The sequence below is a fragment of the Ipomoea nil genome, unplaced genomic scaffold (assembly GCF_001879475.1).
Source record: "Ipomoea nil cultivar Tokyo-kokei standard unplaced genomic scaffold, Asagao_1.1 scaffold0317, whole genome shotgun sequence".
Lineage (NCBI taxonomy): Eukaryota > Viridiplantae > Streptophyta > Magnoliopsida > Solanales > Convolvulaceae > Ipomoea > Ipomoea nil.
Window position 1 is genome coordinate 6982123 of NW_017616745.1, and position 14137 is coordinate 6996259.

General features: G+C 34.4%; 2 protein-coding genes across 3 annotated transcripts; both read left to right on the forward strand.

Moving 5' to 3' along the window:
- The first annotated feature begins 201 nt into the window (after positions 1 to 201).
- Positions 202 to 795, forward strand: LOC109166845. The gene has a single exon (XM_019315731.1). The coding sequence runs from the start codon at positions 202 to 204 to the stop codon at positions 793 to 795; it is 594 nt and encodes a 197-aa protein (XP_019171276.1).
- Positions 796 to 9807: 9012 nt separating this feature from the next.
- On the forward strand, positions 9808 to 12971 carry LOC109164973 (senescence-specific cysteine protease SAG39-like). 2 transcript variants are annotated; one of them, XR_002051458.1, is made up of 3 exons: positions 9808 to 10319; positions 11950 to 12618; positions 12651 to 12971. XR_002051458.1 is itself a non-coding variant. In XM_019313550.1 (2 exons), exons 1-2 carry the CDS (start codon positions 9812 to 9814, stop codon positions 12540 to 12542), a joined length of 1101 nt encoding a protein of 366 aa, XP_019169095.1. In that variant the 5' UTR covers positions 9808 to 9811; the 3' UTR covers positions 12543 to 12971. The 2 variants fall into 2 exon arrangements, 1 of the variants encoding a protein (XP_019169095.1); XM_019313550.1 differs by having other exon boundaries at positions 11950 to 12971.
- Positions 12972 to 14137: the final 1166 nt, after the last annotated feature.

Sequence of the window (14137 nt, forward strand, 5' to 3'; positions counted from 1 at the left end):
AACTTTCGATCGGAGTTCGAAACACTTCGAATGAAAGAAGGCGCGAATTTCACAGATTTTTATTCAATGACTATGGCAATAGTCTAAAAGTTGTGAATCCATGGTGACAAGACTGAAGATAGTGTTGTTGTCGAGAAGATACTTCGCTCTATGACAACAAAATATAATTTTGTTGTCTGTGCAATAGAAGAGGCAAATGAAATGGATGAGATGACACTAGATGAACTTGAAAGTTCCATTCTAGTTCATGAAAGAAAGTTGTGTTCGCAGGATAGTGAGGGTGAGCAAGCATTGAAAGTTTCAACTCAAAACCAACCTTCATCATTTAATGGTGCTAATCGAGGAAGAGGCTGTGGGAGAGGAAGAGGAGGACATGCCCGTGGCAAACATCAGAATAATATGTCTCATGGACGAAGGAGCGGGAGGGGCAAGTCACCAGACAAGTCCAACATTGAATGTTATCGCTGTCACAAGTATGGACATTATCAAAATGAATGTCGTACGAATTTGAATAGACAGAATGGAGAAGCAACGAATTTTGTCGAAAAGAAGGAAGAAGTTTCTGAAGAGATTTCTCTTCTGATGGCATGCCATGTAGATGAAGCAGCCCATCAAAACTTATGGTACTTAGATTCTGGTTGTAGCAATCATATGTGTGGAGATGAGAAGGTGTTCTCTGAATTAAACACTTCTTATCGAGACACTGTTAAGCTCGTCAATAATTCTATAGTACGTGAGATGGGAAAAGGAAATGTTGCAATCCAAATCAAGGAGAACTCTACATACACCTATTGAAGTGGGTCTTAAGCTTGTTCAAAATCCAGAAGTGAAGGGGGTTGACAACACTCTTTACAAGCAGTTAGTAGGGAGTTTGATGTATTTGACAATTACAAGGCCAGATGTTATGCATGTTGTAAGTCTGATAAGTAGGTACATGGAAAATCCAAAGGATGTTCATCTTTTGGCTGTGAAACGGATTCTTTGTTACTTGAAAGGAACGGAAAATTATGGTTTATTCTACAAGAAAGATGAAGAACCAAATTTATTTGGTTTTACTGATAGTGATTATGCAGGAGACATAAATGACAGGAAGAGTACTTCAGGATATGTTTTTACGATTGGTTTCGGAACTATCTCGTGGTCTTCAAAAAAGCAACCTATCGTTACATTGTCAACCACAGAAGCGGAGTTTGTAGCTGCGGCTGGTTGTGTTTGCCAAGCAGTTTGGTTAAGGAACATTCTTGAAGTACCGAATTTCAAACAAGGAGGAGCTACTCCAATTTATTGTGATAATAGTTCTGCCATCAAGTTATCCAAGAATCCAGTTTTACATGGAAAAAGCAAGAACATAGATGTGAGGTTTCACTTCCTTAGAGATCTGGCAAGAGATGGAACAATTGAACTAATTTATTGCAAGAGTGAAGATCAACTTGCTGATATAATGACGAAGCCATTAAAGTTGCTTGCATTTTAGAAGCTAAGGAAGATGCTGGGAGTTTGTGAGTATAATTAAACTGAATGTCTTCAGTTTACCAAAGGGAATGTTGAATAAATTAGTCAGCTTTTAGTCCTAGTTTTATGGCATTTATTCACAGTTGTAGCACATGGAAAGACTCTCCTTGATTGTAGGAATATTTTAGCTTGTTTACGTTAATGTAATATTTATATAAAAGCAATTCAATAATAATAATGCAGTACAGTATTCTTCCAATATATCTTCCTCTGTTATACTGCTTGCTTCTAACAGTAGTTTCCTTTCAGCACAACTAAAGTTTAATTTTGTTTCAACTACAGTATCATTCGACATTATACATAAAATGGTCTTATTACAGTGAGACGTGTAACATGTTATTGAATTTTATTTTATACACACTGTAGTCTTATTACAACACCACTAAATTATAATTCTAATTCAACTACGATTTCATTGGATAATACACTCAAATATGTGAAACTGTTATTCAGTTTCATTTTATATACACTATAGTTTCATTGCAACACAACTAAAGTTTCATTTTGATATAACTACAGTTTCATTTGACAATATTCACTCAATATGTGAGACATGTTATTCAGTTTTATTTTATACATACTGCAGTTTCATTTCAACACAACTAAAGTATCATTTCAATTGTTTTTTTTAAGTATCATTTCAATTCAACTACATCTCTACTTGACAATATACACTCAATATGTGAGACATGTTATTCAGTTTCATTTTATACATTCTGTAGTTTCATGTCAACACAACTAAAGTATCATTTCAATTCAATTACAATTTCATTTGATAATATAAACACAATATGCAAGACAAGTTATTCAGCTTCATTTTAAATATACTGTAGTTTCATTTTGTTATGCAGAAAATATAAAATTTTTTAAAATTTAACGACTGTCGTGTCTTTACTTAAAAAAATTGCGCCATTTTCGGACCATTGTGGACGGTATAACACCCTAAGGGCTCGTTTGGTTCGCGGAAAATATTTTAAGGGAAGTGGAATTGAAATTCCATGGAAAAACAATTACTAAGAAGATGAATTTCATTGTTTGGTTGGTGGAAAAAGAATTACTGGGAATACTAATTCTATTGTTTGGTTAGATTTGGAGTTGTAAGGAATAACGAGTATAAAGACATATATGTCCCTACAAATTAATAAAAGTAATATAATTAAAAAAAGTAAACAAGAGTAAAATAGGCATTCCATCTCACTTTTTCTTTCCATCTTCCATAGAAAACAAAATCCTTAGTTCAACCAAGGATTTTGTTTTTCTCAAATTTGAGGAATTCATTTTCCAATGAAAAATAAATTCCATGAATCAAACACAAAAAAATAACATTTTCCCCACTTTAAGAAAAATATTTTTCTTTAGAAAACACTTTCCATGAACCAAACATCACATCAGATTAAGCCATAATTATTGGTGTTCAAATATTCAAATAAACAGTGGACCGACTATGCATGGCCAGCCGCAGAAATTATAGTTTCATTTCCTTTTTGAAATTCTGTTCCGACAGTTCGTAATCAGATATTTAATTCTTCAATGTTGCGTCATATTTTGTGATTATTAAATTGAACCGAATTCACTACTCAATTTATAATTTAGTAATATACCATATATGAGTGACTCGATTTCACGTAAGACAAATCAAATCAAGATAAAAATGTAATATTTTTATATCAAAAAATATAATATATATTAACTAGTAAAAAAATATACTCAGTAATACTTCTACATACATTTCTCGAGTATATAATAACTCATAAATTATATATACAAGGTAAACGATATATAAGCTCGAGAGTCGAAAGAGAGTGTTGCTAAAAATTAAACTTATGACTTTTAAGTACGATAAACATACTTACATACTTCACTAACTCGGCAACTCATTTCAAATTGTAGTTAAATATATGTTAACTTTACGTGCGGTTCACCCTAATGCCTCCTTTTCCGAGTGACGTTCATGAAAGACCATCTTTCAATCATGCATATATATACTCCATTGTTGCAACTAATTAAAAATTTAAGGAAAAAAAAGAGAGGATAAATGTCGTCAGGGAAGCATAGAATGAAATTGATATTCTATCGTTTATTGCATGCAATCAGTAATCTACAGGCATACAACTAATATTAAATTACCCATTATTGGATATAAATTTAAAAAATTAATGTTTGTCACTATTTTAATAATACGTATTAAAATAACCATTTAAGAAATTTTAGAAATAGAAATAGAAATAGAAATTTAAATAAATAAATAAATAAATAAATAAATAAATAAATAAATAAATAAATAAATAAATAAATAAATATATATATATATATATATATATATATATATATATATATATATATATATATACATACATACATACATACGCGCTTAGGCTTAAGCTTAGGCTCTGCATGAAGAAGGCCGGAAATTAAGGAGAAATATGAGTCTTTGATCCGTCCAAATCAACAGCTCTAAAAAAAAAAAAAAGCTTCTAATCTACACAACATTATCTTCTCCAGTAAAATCATCCTTGATCTAATGACTTTGCATTCTGTTCAAATCATGGAAGGCTTAACAGTACAGTGTACACCGGAAAGCTCAACAATGTGTTTTGGAAGGCTCAACAATGTGCTTTGGAAGACTCAACAATGTATTCTGGAAGGCACAAAATGCTTATTAGTCTTCACGCGCGGGATTATTGAAGCCGTTTCTTGAACTTGTTTCCTTTCCTCTTTCATGGGATTTAGCAACGGGTCTATTGGGTATGTTAACAATGTACATTGGAAGACACAACAATGTGCACTACAAGTCACAACAATGTGCACTTAAAGACAAAAATAATGCACCCAAAGACAATAAAAATATGCACTTAACAACGGGTCTGTTGAACCGGCATGTTAAAAATGTTCACTGGAACGCACAATAATGTACACTTGAAAGCTAAAATTAATTCACCTAAAGACCAAAAATATGTACTTACATACAAAAATTACGAAATTTCCATTGCATATTTTTAAAATTTTTCTTCATTCTAGACAGTTGATCATTCATTTTGTGATGGATAAATGATGACCACTGTTGGGAAATTGGTCAGAATATGTCGTAGATCTAGGCTACTGTTTATATTGGCTGAGTATAGAAGAAATCCTGAATCAATCGGTGACGTGCGCAAGACACTACCTTAAAAGCAAATATTGACCTGAGACGGTAACAGTCTTACCGGTTGCTTTCGACCAGTTAACACCGAAGCTCAGGATTGCAAAAGAGAAGAAGAGAAGAATGTATTGAGCGTTTAGAGCTCAGGGAGGAGCAGGGTATTTATAGCTATAGAATTACCTACTCCTCCTCTCTTAGCCATTAAATTTCCACTAAAATAGGGGAGTGGTGGAGAGGACCACATTTGTAGGAGTTAAACCTCACTCCACAATTTATTGTGGATGGAAATAATTCACACTTATTTGGGTGTTATTCCCAACATCCCCCACACACTCAACAAGTGTGAATGCAGTCGATGTCTGAGCGGAAGTGAGCGCTGACCTTAATGCCAGTGGTTTAAACCTTGAACTGACACGTAGTGACTTGAGTAACTTTCTCCTTAGTAGTGAATTGAATCTTGAACTAGCAAAGGAGAGGTAGTTTTGAACTCATGTGCACACATCAGCACCCACTATGCAGGTTCTTCGGAAGTCAAACTCTTTGACTTGTGGTCTACCTCTGTGTAGACCCTAGCTTAGAACATCTCATGTTCAGTTGCTTTATGAGTACGTAAGCTTGGCCTACTTTGTTGATTTTAAGCTCATTTCCTTCGACGTATCGAGGACGGCCTTTCTATTTAGTCCTTTAGCGAGAGGATCTGCTATTCTTCTCGGGCTCCATATACTCTAATGTGAGTGCTCCAGTCGTAATCAACTGTCTTACAGACTCATGTATGACTGTAATGTGCCTTCTTTGTGAGTTACAGTGTATGGGCATAGACGGTGTAGCACACCCCCACCATGGCACGTCTGCCAATAGGTCTCTCAGCCACTCGGCTTTTTGCCCAACTAGATCAAGAGGTATAAATTCATTCTCCATTGTTGATCTAGCTTATACAAGTCTGTTATATCTATCTTAATATAGACTTCCACCATGTCTAAGTCTATTTCACCATAGACTTTTAACTCTGACAAGTCTAATCACATTATAGTTTTTTTATGTCTTGTCAAGTCCATCTCAATATAGACTTTTAACTCTATCAAGTCTATCTCAGTATAGACCACCTTTAAAGGCTTATAGAGTAGTTCAGTACATAAATCAGTTGTAAGTCTTTTCTTTCTATCATAGGCATTGTTCTTTGCAATGTAAACTACAGTTTGTGAATCACAATGTATATGTAGTGAAGGTGTTAGCTAGACACCCCCAAAACTCCACGTTTATCAACGTATTTCTTAGCCACTCAGCTTCTTGGGATAACCCCATTATCTTTCATAAGAGGCGGTTAGCCCTTTTTCTACTCATGTTAGGGATCTCTTTAGGTTTACCTCAACATAGACCATCCCAATTGAGTATAAGCCACCAAGAGCACTTTGTACTCATGTCATTATGCGGTGAATTCATTAGGTTTGTCTCAACAAAACCACCCTTTCTGAAAGAGTTATGAATTCATTAAGAGCTGTAGCTCAACCTCACAAGTACACACACTGTCGGTGACCAACTAGTGTACTATTTTGTAACTCTTTTCATGGCTTCGCTTGACCACAGAAGTGGGATCCACCACGAATTCATTACCACTTGGACTTTAAGTCCTTCCAATGAGTCAACGACTAATCCTCATAATTAGCCCTCAAGTAAGTTGATTCTCTTGACCAAACTTACATGCACTTTGACGAGTACTTTGTTTACTCGTAAATAATCCCTTGATATTTTCATGTTTAACATGAAACATTCTCTTTCATCATTATTCTCAATACCACAGAGAAACTTCTGATGAGAATATAAGGAGTTTATTACCCCCACAATGCAACACTTACAAATATTTGTTGTCAAATGTATTTGATCTCTTACCCAGACTGATCTTTGGTGCCCAACATTAGCTCCTTTGTAGACTGAGTTTTGCCGATTTGCTTTGTGGAGCATTATAGAAGCTTCGCACTCTGCCTGATACATGCTCAACAGTTGAATATATTTCAACAAACTTGGTTATCTCAATTGATCACAATTACCCTTTAATTAGGAATTATAGGTATTTCAATATGACTCAAGCAAGAGTTTAAATAATATATATATATATATATATATATATATATATATATATATATATATATATATATATATATATATATATATATATATACAAACGCTCATTGTTAGTAAGCCATAGTAATAATGTTGTCTACATGCTACATCAAGTTGAACAACATAATCACAAATTTCACATCATATTCTTTTAAGAAATTAATGTTATACACAAGGAATATGTTCGAGCTCATATTTATTCGGAAATATCTCTCAACAATGAGACTTCAGAGTTGCCACTTGCACAATTTTCCATTCCCTTGAGAAAATTAAAACTCATATAAAGCCTTCATAAGATGCAGATCAATATTACTATTGCAGTACTTCAACAATTTCTATTGCAAGGCTTTGATTAACAACATATGAGAGTCAACCTCATTTCAGGTGAAGATCAAGTGGCGTTCTAACTAGCCTGCATGATCAACACCATACTTCTTAAATCTCCCAGGTCGAGTGGTGAAACCGAAGTTTTCTTAAAAACCATCTTCCTACACAGAGTATTCAAGAACAATGACTTTTCCATGTTACCACCATAAATGTGAGTAAAGCCTTTGAAATTAAACTCAGTACACAATTTAAATATTTAAGATTATGTGACTATAATATAGTATGTATCTCATCAAATAGTGCAATGTTTGTAACATATCCACAATAATAACACATAATGTTGTAAATTGACATGTGCATAAGTACACAATTTATAGACTTTATATCATATTGATGATTTAATCACTTAGCAGTAGTATTAAATCATCACTTCTAACACAACAAATTCATAAAGCTCATATATGTGAATAATAACAATTCACTTATCTTCGTGTACACCGCTGTTAATTTTCTATATAATATTCAAAGCACTCACTATACAAAATATGGAATGGTGATTTCTAAAATGCTTGTCACAATATATATTTCACGTTTAACATGCTCTCAAAAGATAATAATCAATTGAATGCAAAGATATAGGCAAACCATCTTCTAAATTATGTCATTATGATAATTTTAAAGGACATGGTCAATGCCAATAATATATGACTACTAATGCTCAAGATAATCATTTGCATATGATAGTCTATTATCATATAAGTATGCATGTGCCATATTAAAATATGAGGAGGCAAATATCATTGGCAAGACTGAGCTATGCAAAGAGTATACATGAGTGTTTCCCAGTTATCTAACGCATAATCACTTTTTGATCTCATTTTGTGAAGAACATCATATATAACATTTTCGAACAACTCTAAATCCAAGAAACACATGCCTACACATAGACATAACAATATGCATGAGATATTGATCATCAAGATTAACTGTTTATATATCTTGGATGTTAAGAGTGAGAGAGCATGTTTAAGTAATATAATGATCTTGTTATTTCAATTCTTCAAGACCAATATGCTATAAAAGATAATTATGTGATATATCATCATCGTAACTATAACTGCTTACACTTTAAATTCAAGAGCACAAGATTTAATAATGACTAAGTCATAATATATACAGAATATTAATAATTTTGTGTGCTGAAAAGCATGTAGCTAATTATCTCTTAGTTATGTCAATCCTCATGTTGTGCACACTGAAGAGAACGAACCAAAAGATGAAATATAACGTGGTGATGACGCATGAAAATATTTCTAACACCCATTAAAAGAATTAACACACACACACATGTATTAAAGAAATAATACTTAGCTCAGAGTTCGACAGACTTGAAGTGGATCATCATCTTAATCGCCTACCGGCAGTAGTTCAGACCGGTGAGAGGTTCGAGCTTGGCGAGGTCAGAGGAGGTTTAGATTCGAAGGTCGACATGATAACTTAAGCACATATATTTGCTTTTAACTGTTGGGAAATTGGTCAGAATATGTCGTAGATCTAGGCTACTATTTATATAGGCTGAGTATAGAAGAAATCCTGAATCAATCGGTGACGTGCGCAAGACACTACCTTAAAAGCAAATATTGCACGGAGACGGTAACAGTCTTACCGGTTGCTTTCGACCAGTTAACACCGAAGCTCAGGATTGCAAAAGAGAAGAAGAGAAGAATGTATTGAGCGTTTAGAGCTCAGGGAGGAGCAGGGTATTTATAGCTATAGAATTACCTGCTCCTCTTCTCTTAGCCATTAAATTTCCACTAAAATAGGGGAGTGGTGGAGACGACCACATTTGTAGGAGTTAAACCTCACTCCACAATTTATTGTGGATGGAAATAATTCACACTTATTTGGGTGTTATTCCCAACAACCACAACATTAGTGAAGACTTGAGAAAAATGTCAAATTTAATTGAATTGCATAATATTGAACAATTCAAGGACCTAATTGCACTTATTTTGAGTTGGATGACACAATTGTACTTTTAAGTGTAGTTCGATCAGTGACTAATTTGAACTATTTTTTTTTATGGTAGATTCTGACTCAACTTAGTAGTATTGAACCATCAAACATAACCATAAATTCGCAATCACTACTTGAATATATGTACTGAATCAGCTTGTAAAACAGTATCAATCAAGAGTGTGTTAGTAGATAAAAATTGAAATAATTTTAATTTTCTAATATGAGAATTATGTTCCACTCACTCACCTAATCATAATCTTTGATCTGATGTTTGATTATTCATTAGTAGTGGGATTATTTGTCGAATTTCAATTCGATCATTCACATGTATTCACACGTAACAACTGCAAAAAAAGGTGCAAGCAAGAATAAAAGATCTATTGTCTCTGATCTATAAAAGACTGACTATACTATAATAATAATATTCCCCACCACCAAAATTTGATACAATAATAATTAATTAAATATACACAATAATAATCATTGTACCTTTCGATCAGCCGTCATCCATATATGCTAAATAGTCAACTGATTTAACTGATTCTGTACTTTCCCAGTTGGATCATTCTACAAGTTACATAGGCCGGAATCAAACTAAGAATTCAATAATTGCTTGTCTTTGTCTATCTAGCTAGCAACATATACATACCACCATGCAATTATCCCTTTTGCTTTTTGCCTATAAATCCCCCTTCCATGATGCACCATTTACCACAAAACCAAACAAATTCCAATATTATTCCAACTTTCATGGCACCCAAACTCCTTTGCTACTTGCTCTTCATGCTCTTGGGAGCTTGGAGCTCTCGGCCGGCGGCTTCCTCCCGTGTAATTGCCGACGAGGAGCAGTCGATGAGGGCTCGGCATGAGCTCTGGATGGCTCGCCATGGAAAAATTTACACCGATGCTGGTGAAAAAGACGAGCGGTTCAAGATATTCAATGAGAACGTGAAACGCATCGAGGCGTTTAATGCCCGGGGCGACAAGGGGTACAGACTTGGAGTTAATAAGTTTGCAGATTTAACTAATGACGAGTTTCGTATGCTACGTACAGGTGGTTATAAGAGGGTGCAAACCAAAGTCACGTCGACCTCTTCAAAGGGAAAACATTATTTTAGGTACGAGAATGTGACGGCGGCGGGCAGTGTGTTGGACTGGAGGAAGAAAGGTGCCGTGACGCCTGTCAAGGATCAACGCGACTGTGGTACGTACGATATTAATTTCATTTGTCTTGTGTTGTTTATTTCGTGTACGTACGTACTTTTAAAGCTACAAAATAATTTATTAATTCACGTTTCTAAAGTGGAGAAAATCATCTTTTTGACTTCTCGTACTTTGAATTGTGTCGGGCTATCATCACAATCGTTATACCCTACACCACGGCGCGCGTAGCACTGTGCGCCGCGCGCCTCTCAAAACGACGTCATTTTGGGAGGCGCGGTATGAAGTTGCTGTGATTATGTATATTTGTTCACACAATTATGTATATTTGTTCATACAATTATGTATATTTGTTCATACAGTTATGTATATTTTTATACAATTATGTACATCCGAATCAGAATATTTGTGTGTATTATGTTAAGAGTTGATGTGTATTATGTTAAAAGTTTATGTTTATTATGTATTATGTTAGATTATGTGTATTACCTTTTAAAAAAGAGTATGTATATTTTGTTATATAATTATGTACATTCATGTATACAATTATGTGTATTCTAGTATAACATTATGTACATTTTTGAACATGGGTTTTTTTTAAAGAAAAATTAATTGCCATACACTGGGGCGGGAAATTTCAAATAAATAAATAAATAAATAAAACGACGTTGTTTTGCATCTGGCGCACAGTGCAACGCGCGCCGTGGTGTAGGATATAAATTGCCCTATCATCAAGTTAATTAATGAATATATTGGCCCGCATGGGTTTAACCCAATGGTACAGTATTTGGGAGAAGAGATCAATGTTTAAACCTTGGCAGGAGTTGTGGGGGGATTATGTCCAAAGTGGGGAAATCCCTTGTAGTCACCGGCATTATATCTGTCTGCTGAGTCATTGAGTCACGGTAATTTAGATCATTCTACCTTTTGGGGGATGATTAATAAATATATATATTGGGGTGGTAGGTGTTTGGTTGGGGACTTTCGCACCCTACTATAGGTTTTAATACCATGTTTATTTGTCTACTTTTGTTATTCTATAAATAGAATTATTATTTTTTTAATTACAAATCTAATTATCATTTTACTCATTTACCTTTGAATAATGGAATAAAAAATAAGAGAGAAGGAAATGAAAAAAATAAAAATAAAGAGGTCATTTTCCATACATTAAATATGAAATTATAATATATATATAGACACACAAATATATATATATATATATATATATATATATATATATATATATATATATATGTATGTATTATATTATATATATATATTTATTTATTTATTTTGATTTTAATTCTTATTTACTATCAAAATGACTTCTATTTAAACTCATTATTATTACCAAATATTTGATTATCATTACTATTCCGATTCTAATATTTGAACCAGACACATCCTAAGCTATAAAAGTAGAAAAATGCTTTTTTCCATTTTTGTAACATAGTATATTCATTTATAATTCTTGACTATCATTTGTTTTTTACTATTAATCTATAAAATTTGAATTCTTTAATACTTTTTAGTCATTTTAACTACTTTTTGCCAAACATTACCTGAAACTATCATGTGTTTGGGTGAAAGGTTTATTAAATGGATTATAAGTGATTTGGGGGCTATTATACAAAGAGTGGAGAAATAATTTTCACTTTCACTATACACAGGTTGTTGCTGGGCATTTTCGGCGGTGGCAGCGGTGGAGGGCCTGACCCAGATAAAAACCGGCAAGCTGGTGTCTCTATCGGAGCAAGAGCTCGTCGACTGCGACGTCTCCGGCGAAGACATGGGCTGCGAAGGAGGCCTGATGGAGAACGCCTTCAGTTTCATCATCCACAACAAAGGCCTCACCACCGAGACCAACTACCCCTACAGCGCCCAGGACGGCGTCTGCAACGCCAAGAAAGCCGCCGTCGCCGCCGCCAAGATCTCCGGCTACGAGAAAGTCCCGGCCGACGACGAGAAGGCGCTCCTGCAGGCCGTCGCGAGTCAGCCAGTGTCCGTGGCCATCAACGGCGCCGCATTCGACTTCCAGTTCTACCAGGAAGGCGTCTTCGACGGGGACTGCGAACCCTACCTGAACCACGCCGTGACGGCGATCGGGTACGGGACGGCCGGCGATGGCTCGAAGTATTGGTTGATAAAGAACTCGTGGGGAAATAGTTGGGGCGAAAGTGGATATATGAGGATTACAAGGGACTATGCTAAAAAAGAAGGGCTTTGTGGACTTGCTAGGGATGCTACTTATCCCGTTCTTTAAAATATCCAAAACGGAATTACTCAGTACACACTATTCATAGTCGGTAATAGAAGAAAAAGAAGTATGACAAATTAAGTCGACACTGATACGTAATAACACCGAAGATAATGTATATATATGGGGGGTGAAATATATAGTTTGAAGTGTGTATATAGTTTTCTTAAGATTAAGCAAGATACTTTAGTTTTAGGATGAGCCAAAGTTTATAGATATGCATAAGGGCTAGCTAGCTAGTTAATAGGAAATTTGCTTGATTGTTTGGACTTTGGAGGATTATATTATATTGTCTCCAATCTGTATGCCTTTATGCATGTAGTGTCCTCCATAAGAATGTGAAAAAGGGTATATAAATATACAGGAGGAAAAGTAAAATGAATTGTAAAATCCTTGTGGTTTTATTTTGTGAATATATAAAAATAAATGTGAATATATCTTTGTTTCATTTTTTTTATTAATTTATTTCGGATAGCAATTATTCTACTAATTATAATTATAAAATAGAAATTCATCACTTGTTTTAAATTTTAAAATCCCCCCCCCCCTCCCCAACCAGTCCACCTAATGATTCAATCATGTGACCTAGTTGAACTGCCATAGCTAACCGACTCAAATAAGAGAAGTCAAACTTAAAATCTTATAGTTACCAAACTATTTAATTTTCCGTACTATAGACTAATCCACATTCGCACTGAGTTTGCCCAATCAAAGGGCAAAGTGCTGACCAGATTGATTTTTTCATACGAGATAAGGTTCAAACTCCCGACCTCTCTTTAAGAGATGAGAGTGCACAACCACACACGCCAACTAAGCTGATTTTTCTTATTTAATTTTAATTTCTCCATTGGCATGCAAATTATATAATTTAATTAGAGGGCATGTGCATTAAAAATATACAAACTTCTGTTCTTATTTCATCATACTCTACAAATTAAACACACGTTTTTAATTTTCTGCCCCTAAAAACATCTCAAAAGCCAACTTCTTACGTATACGCTTTGATAATACATATAACAATAGTGCATTATATCATTCATTCTCTCTAATCCTTAGGATGGATATTGTTATTTTGGACCAAAAAGACCCACACATATTTTAGCATGAGTTATTGAGTTGTAATTAATAACAATTTAGTAACTTTTTAATATCACATGTATTCTTTTCAACCATTAACAATTCTAATTAATTCTTACATTATGAATACATTGTTACGAAATATTACTACGAAAATAATATTTCTTGAAAAATATAACAAGCACAAGAACGAAAGGAATTTTCTGGGTAGGTGGTTAGTACGAGTCATGCGAAGCACTTTTGCCTTAAAACACTGTTTTCCGTCTCCCAAGAGTGCTATGAGCGTTACGGCCTAGGTTTCCCAAGATAAAACATACTACGATTCCAAGTTAGAACAAAGGATAAACACAGGAGGATAAGAAAAGGAGTAGGAGCAGAGTTTCGAGAGAGAAAACAATATGATTCGTTGTTATTGTAAAAACTGCTGCTCTCCGTAATTGCTGATTTAAGACCCAGAGGGGGTTACAAGCAAATTGTTATGGCTCTGTTTTGGTCCGTCCGTAACTGCTGATTTAAGACCCAGG

Coding starts and splice junctions, on each gene's coding strand:
- LOC109166845 (XM_019315731.1), top strand. CDS start 202: ATGGATGAGATGACACTAGATGAACTTGAAAGTTCCATTCTAGTTCAT.
- LOC109164973 (XM_019313550.1), top strand. CDS start 9,812: ATGATGCACCATTTACCACAAAACCAAACAAATTCCAATATTATTCCA. Junction 10,320..11,949: donor CAAGGATCAACGCGACTGTG/GTACGTACGATA, acceptor CACTATACACAG/GTTGTTGCTGGGCATTTTCG.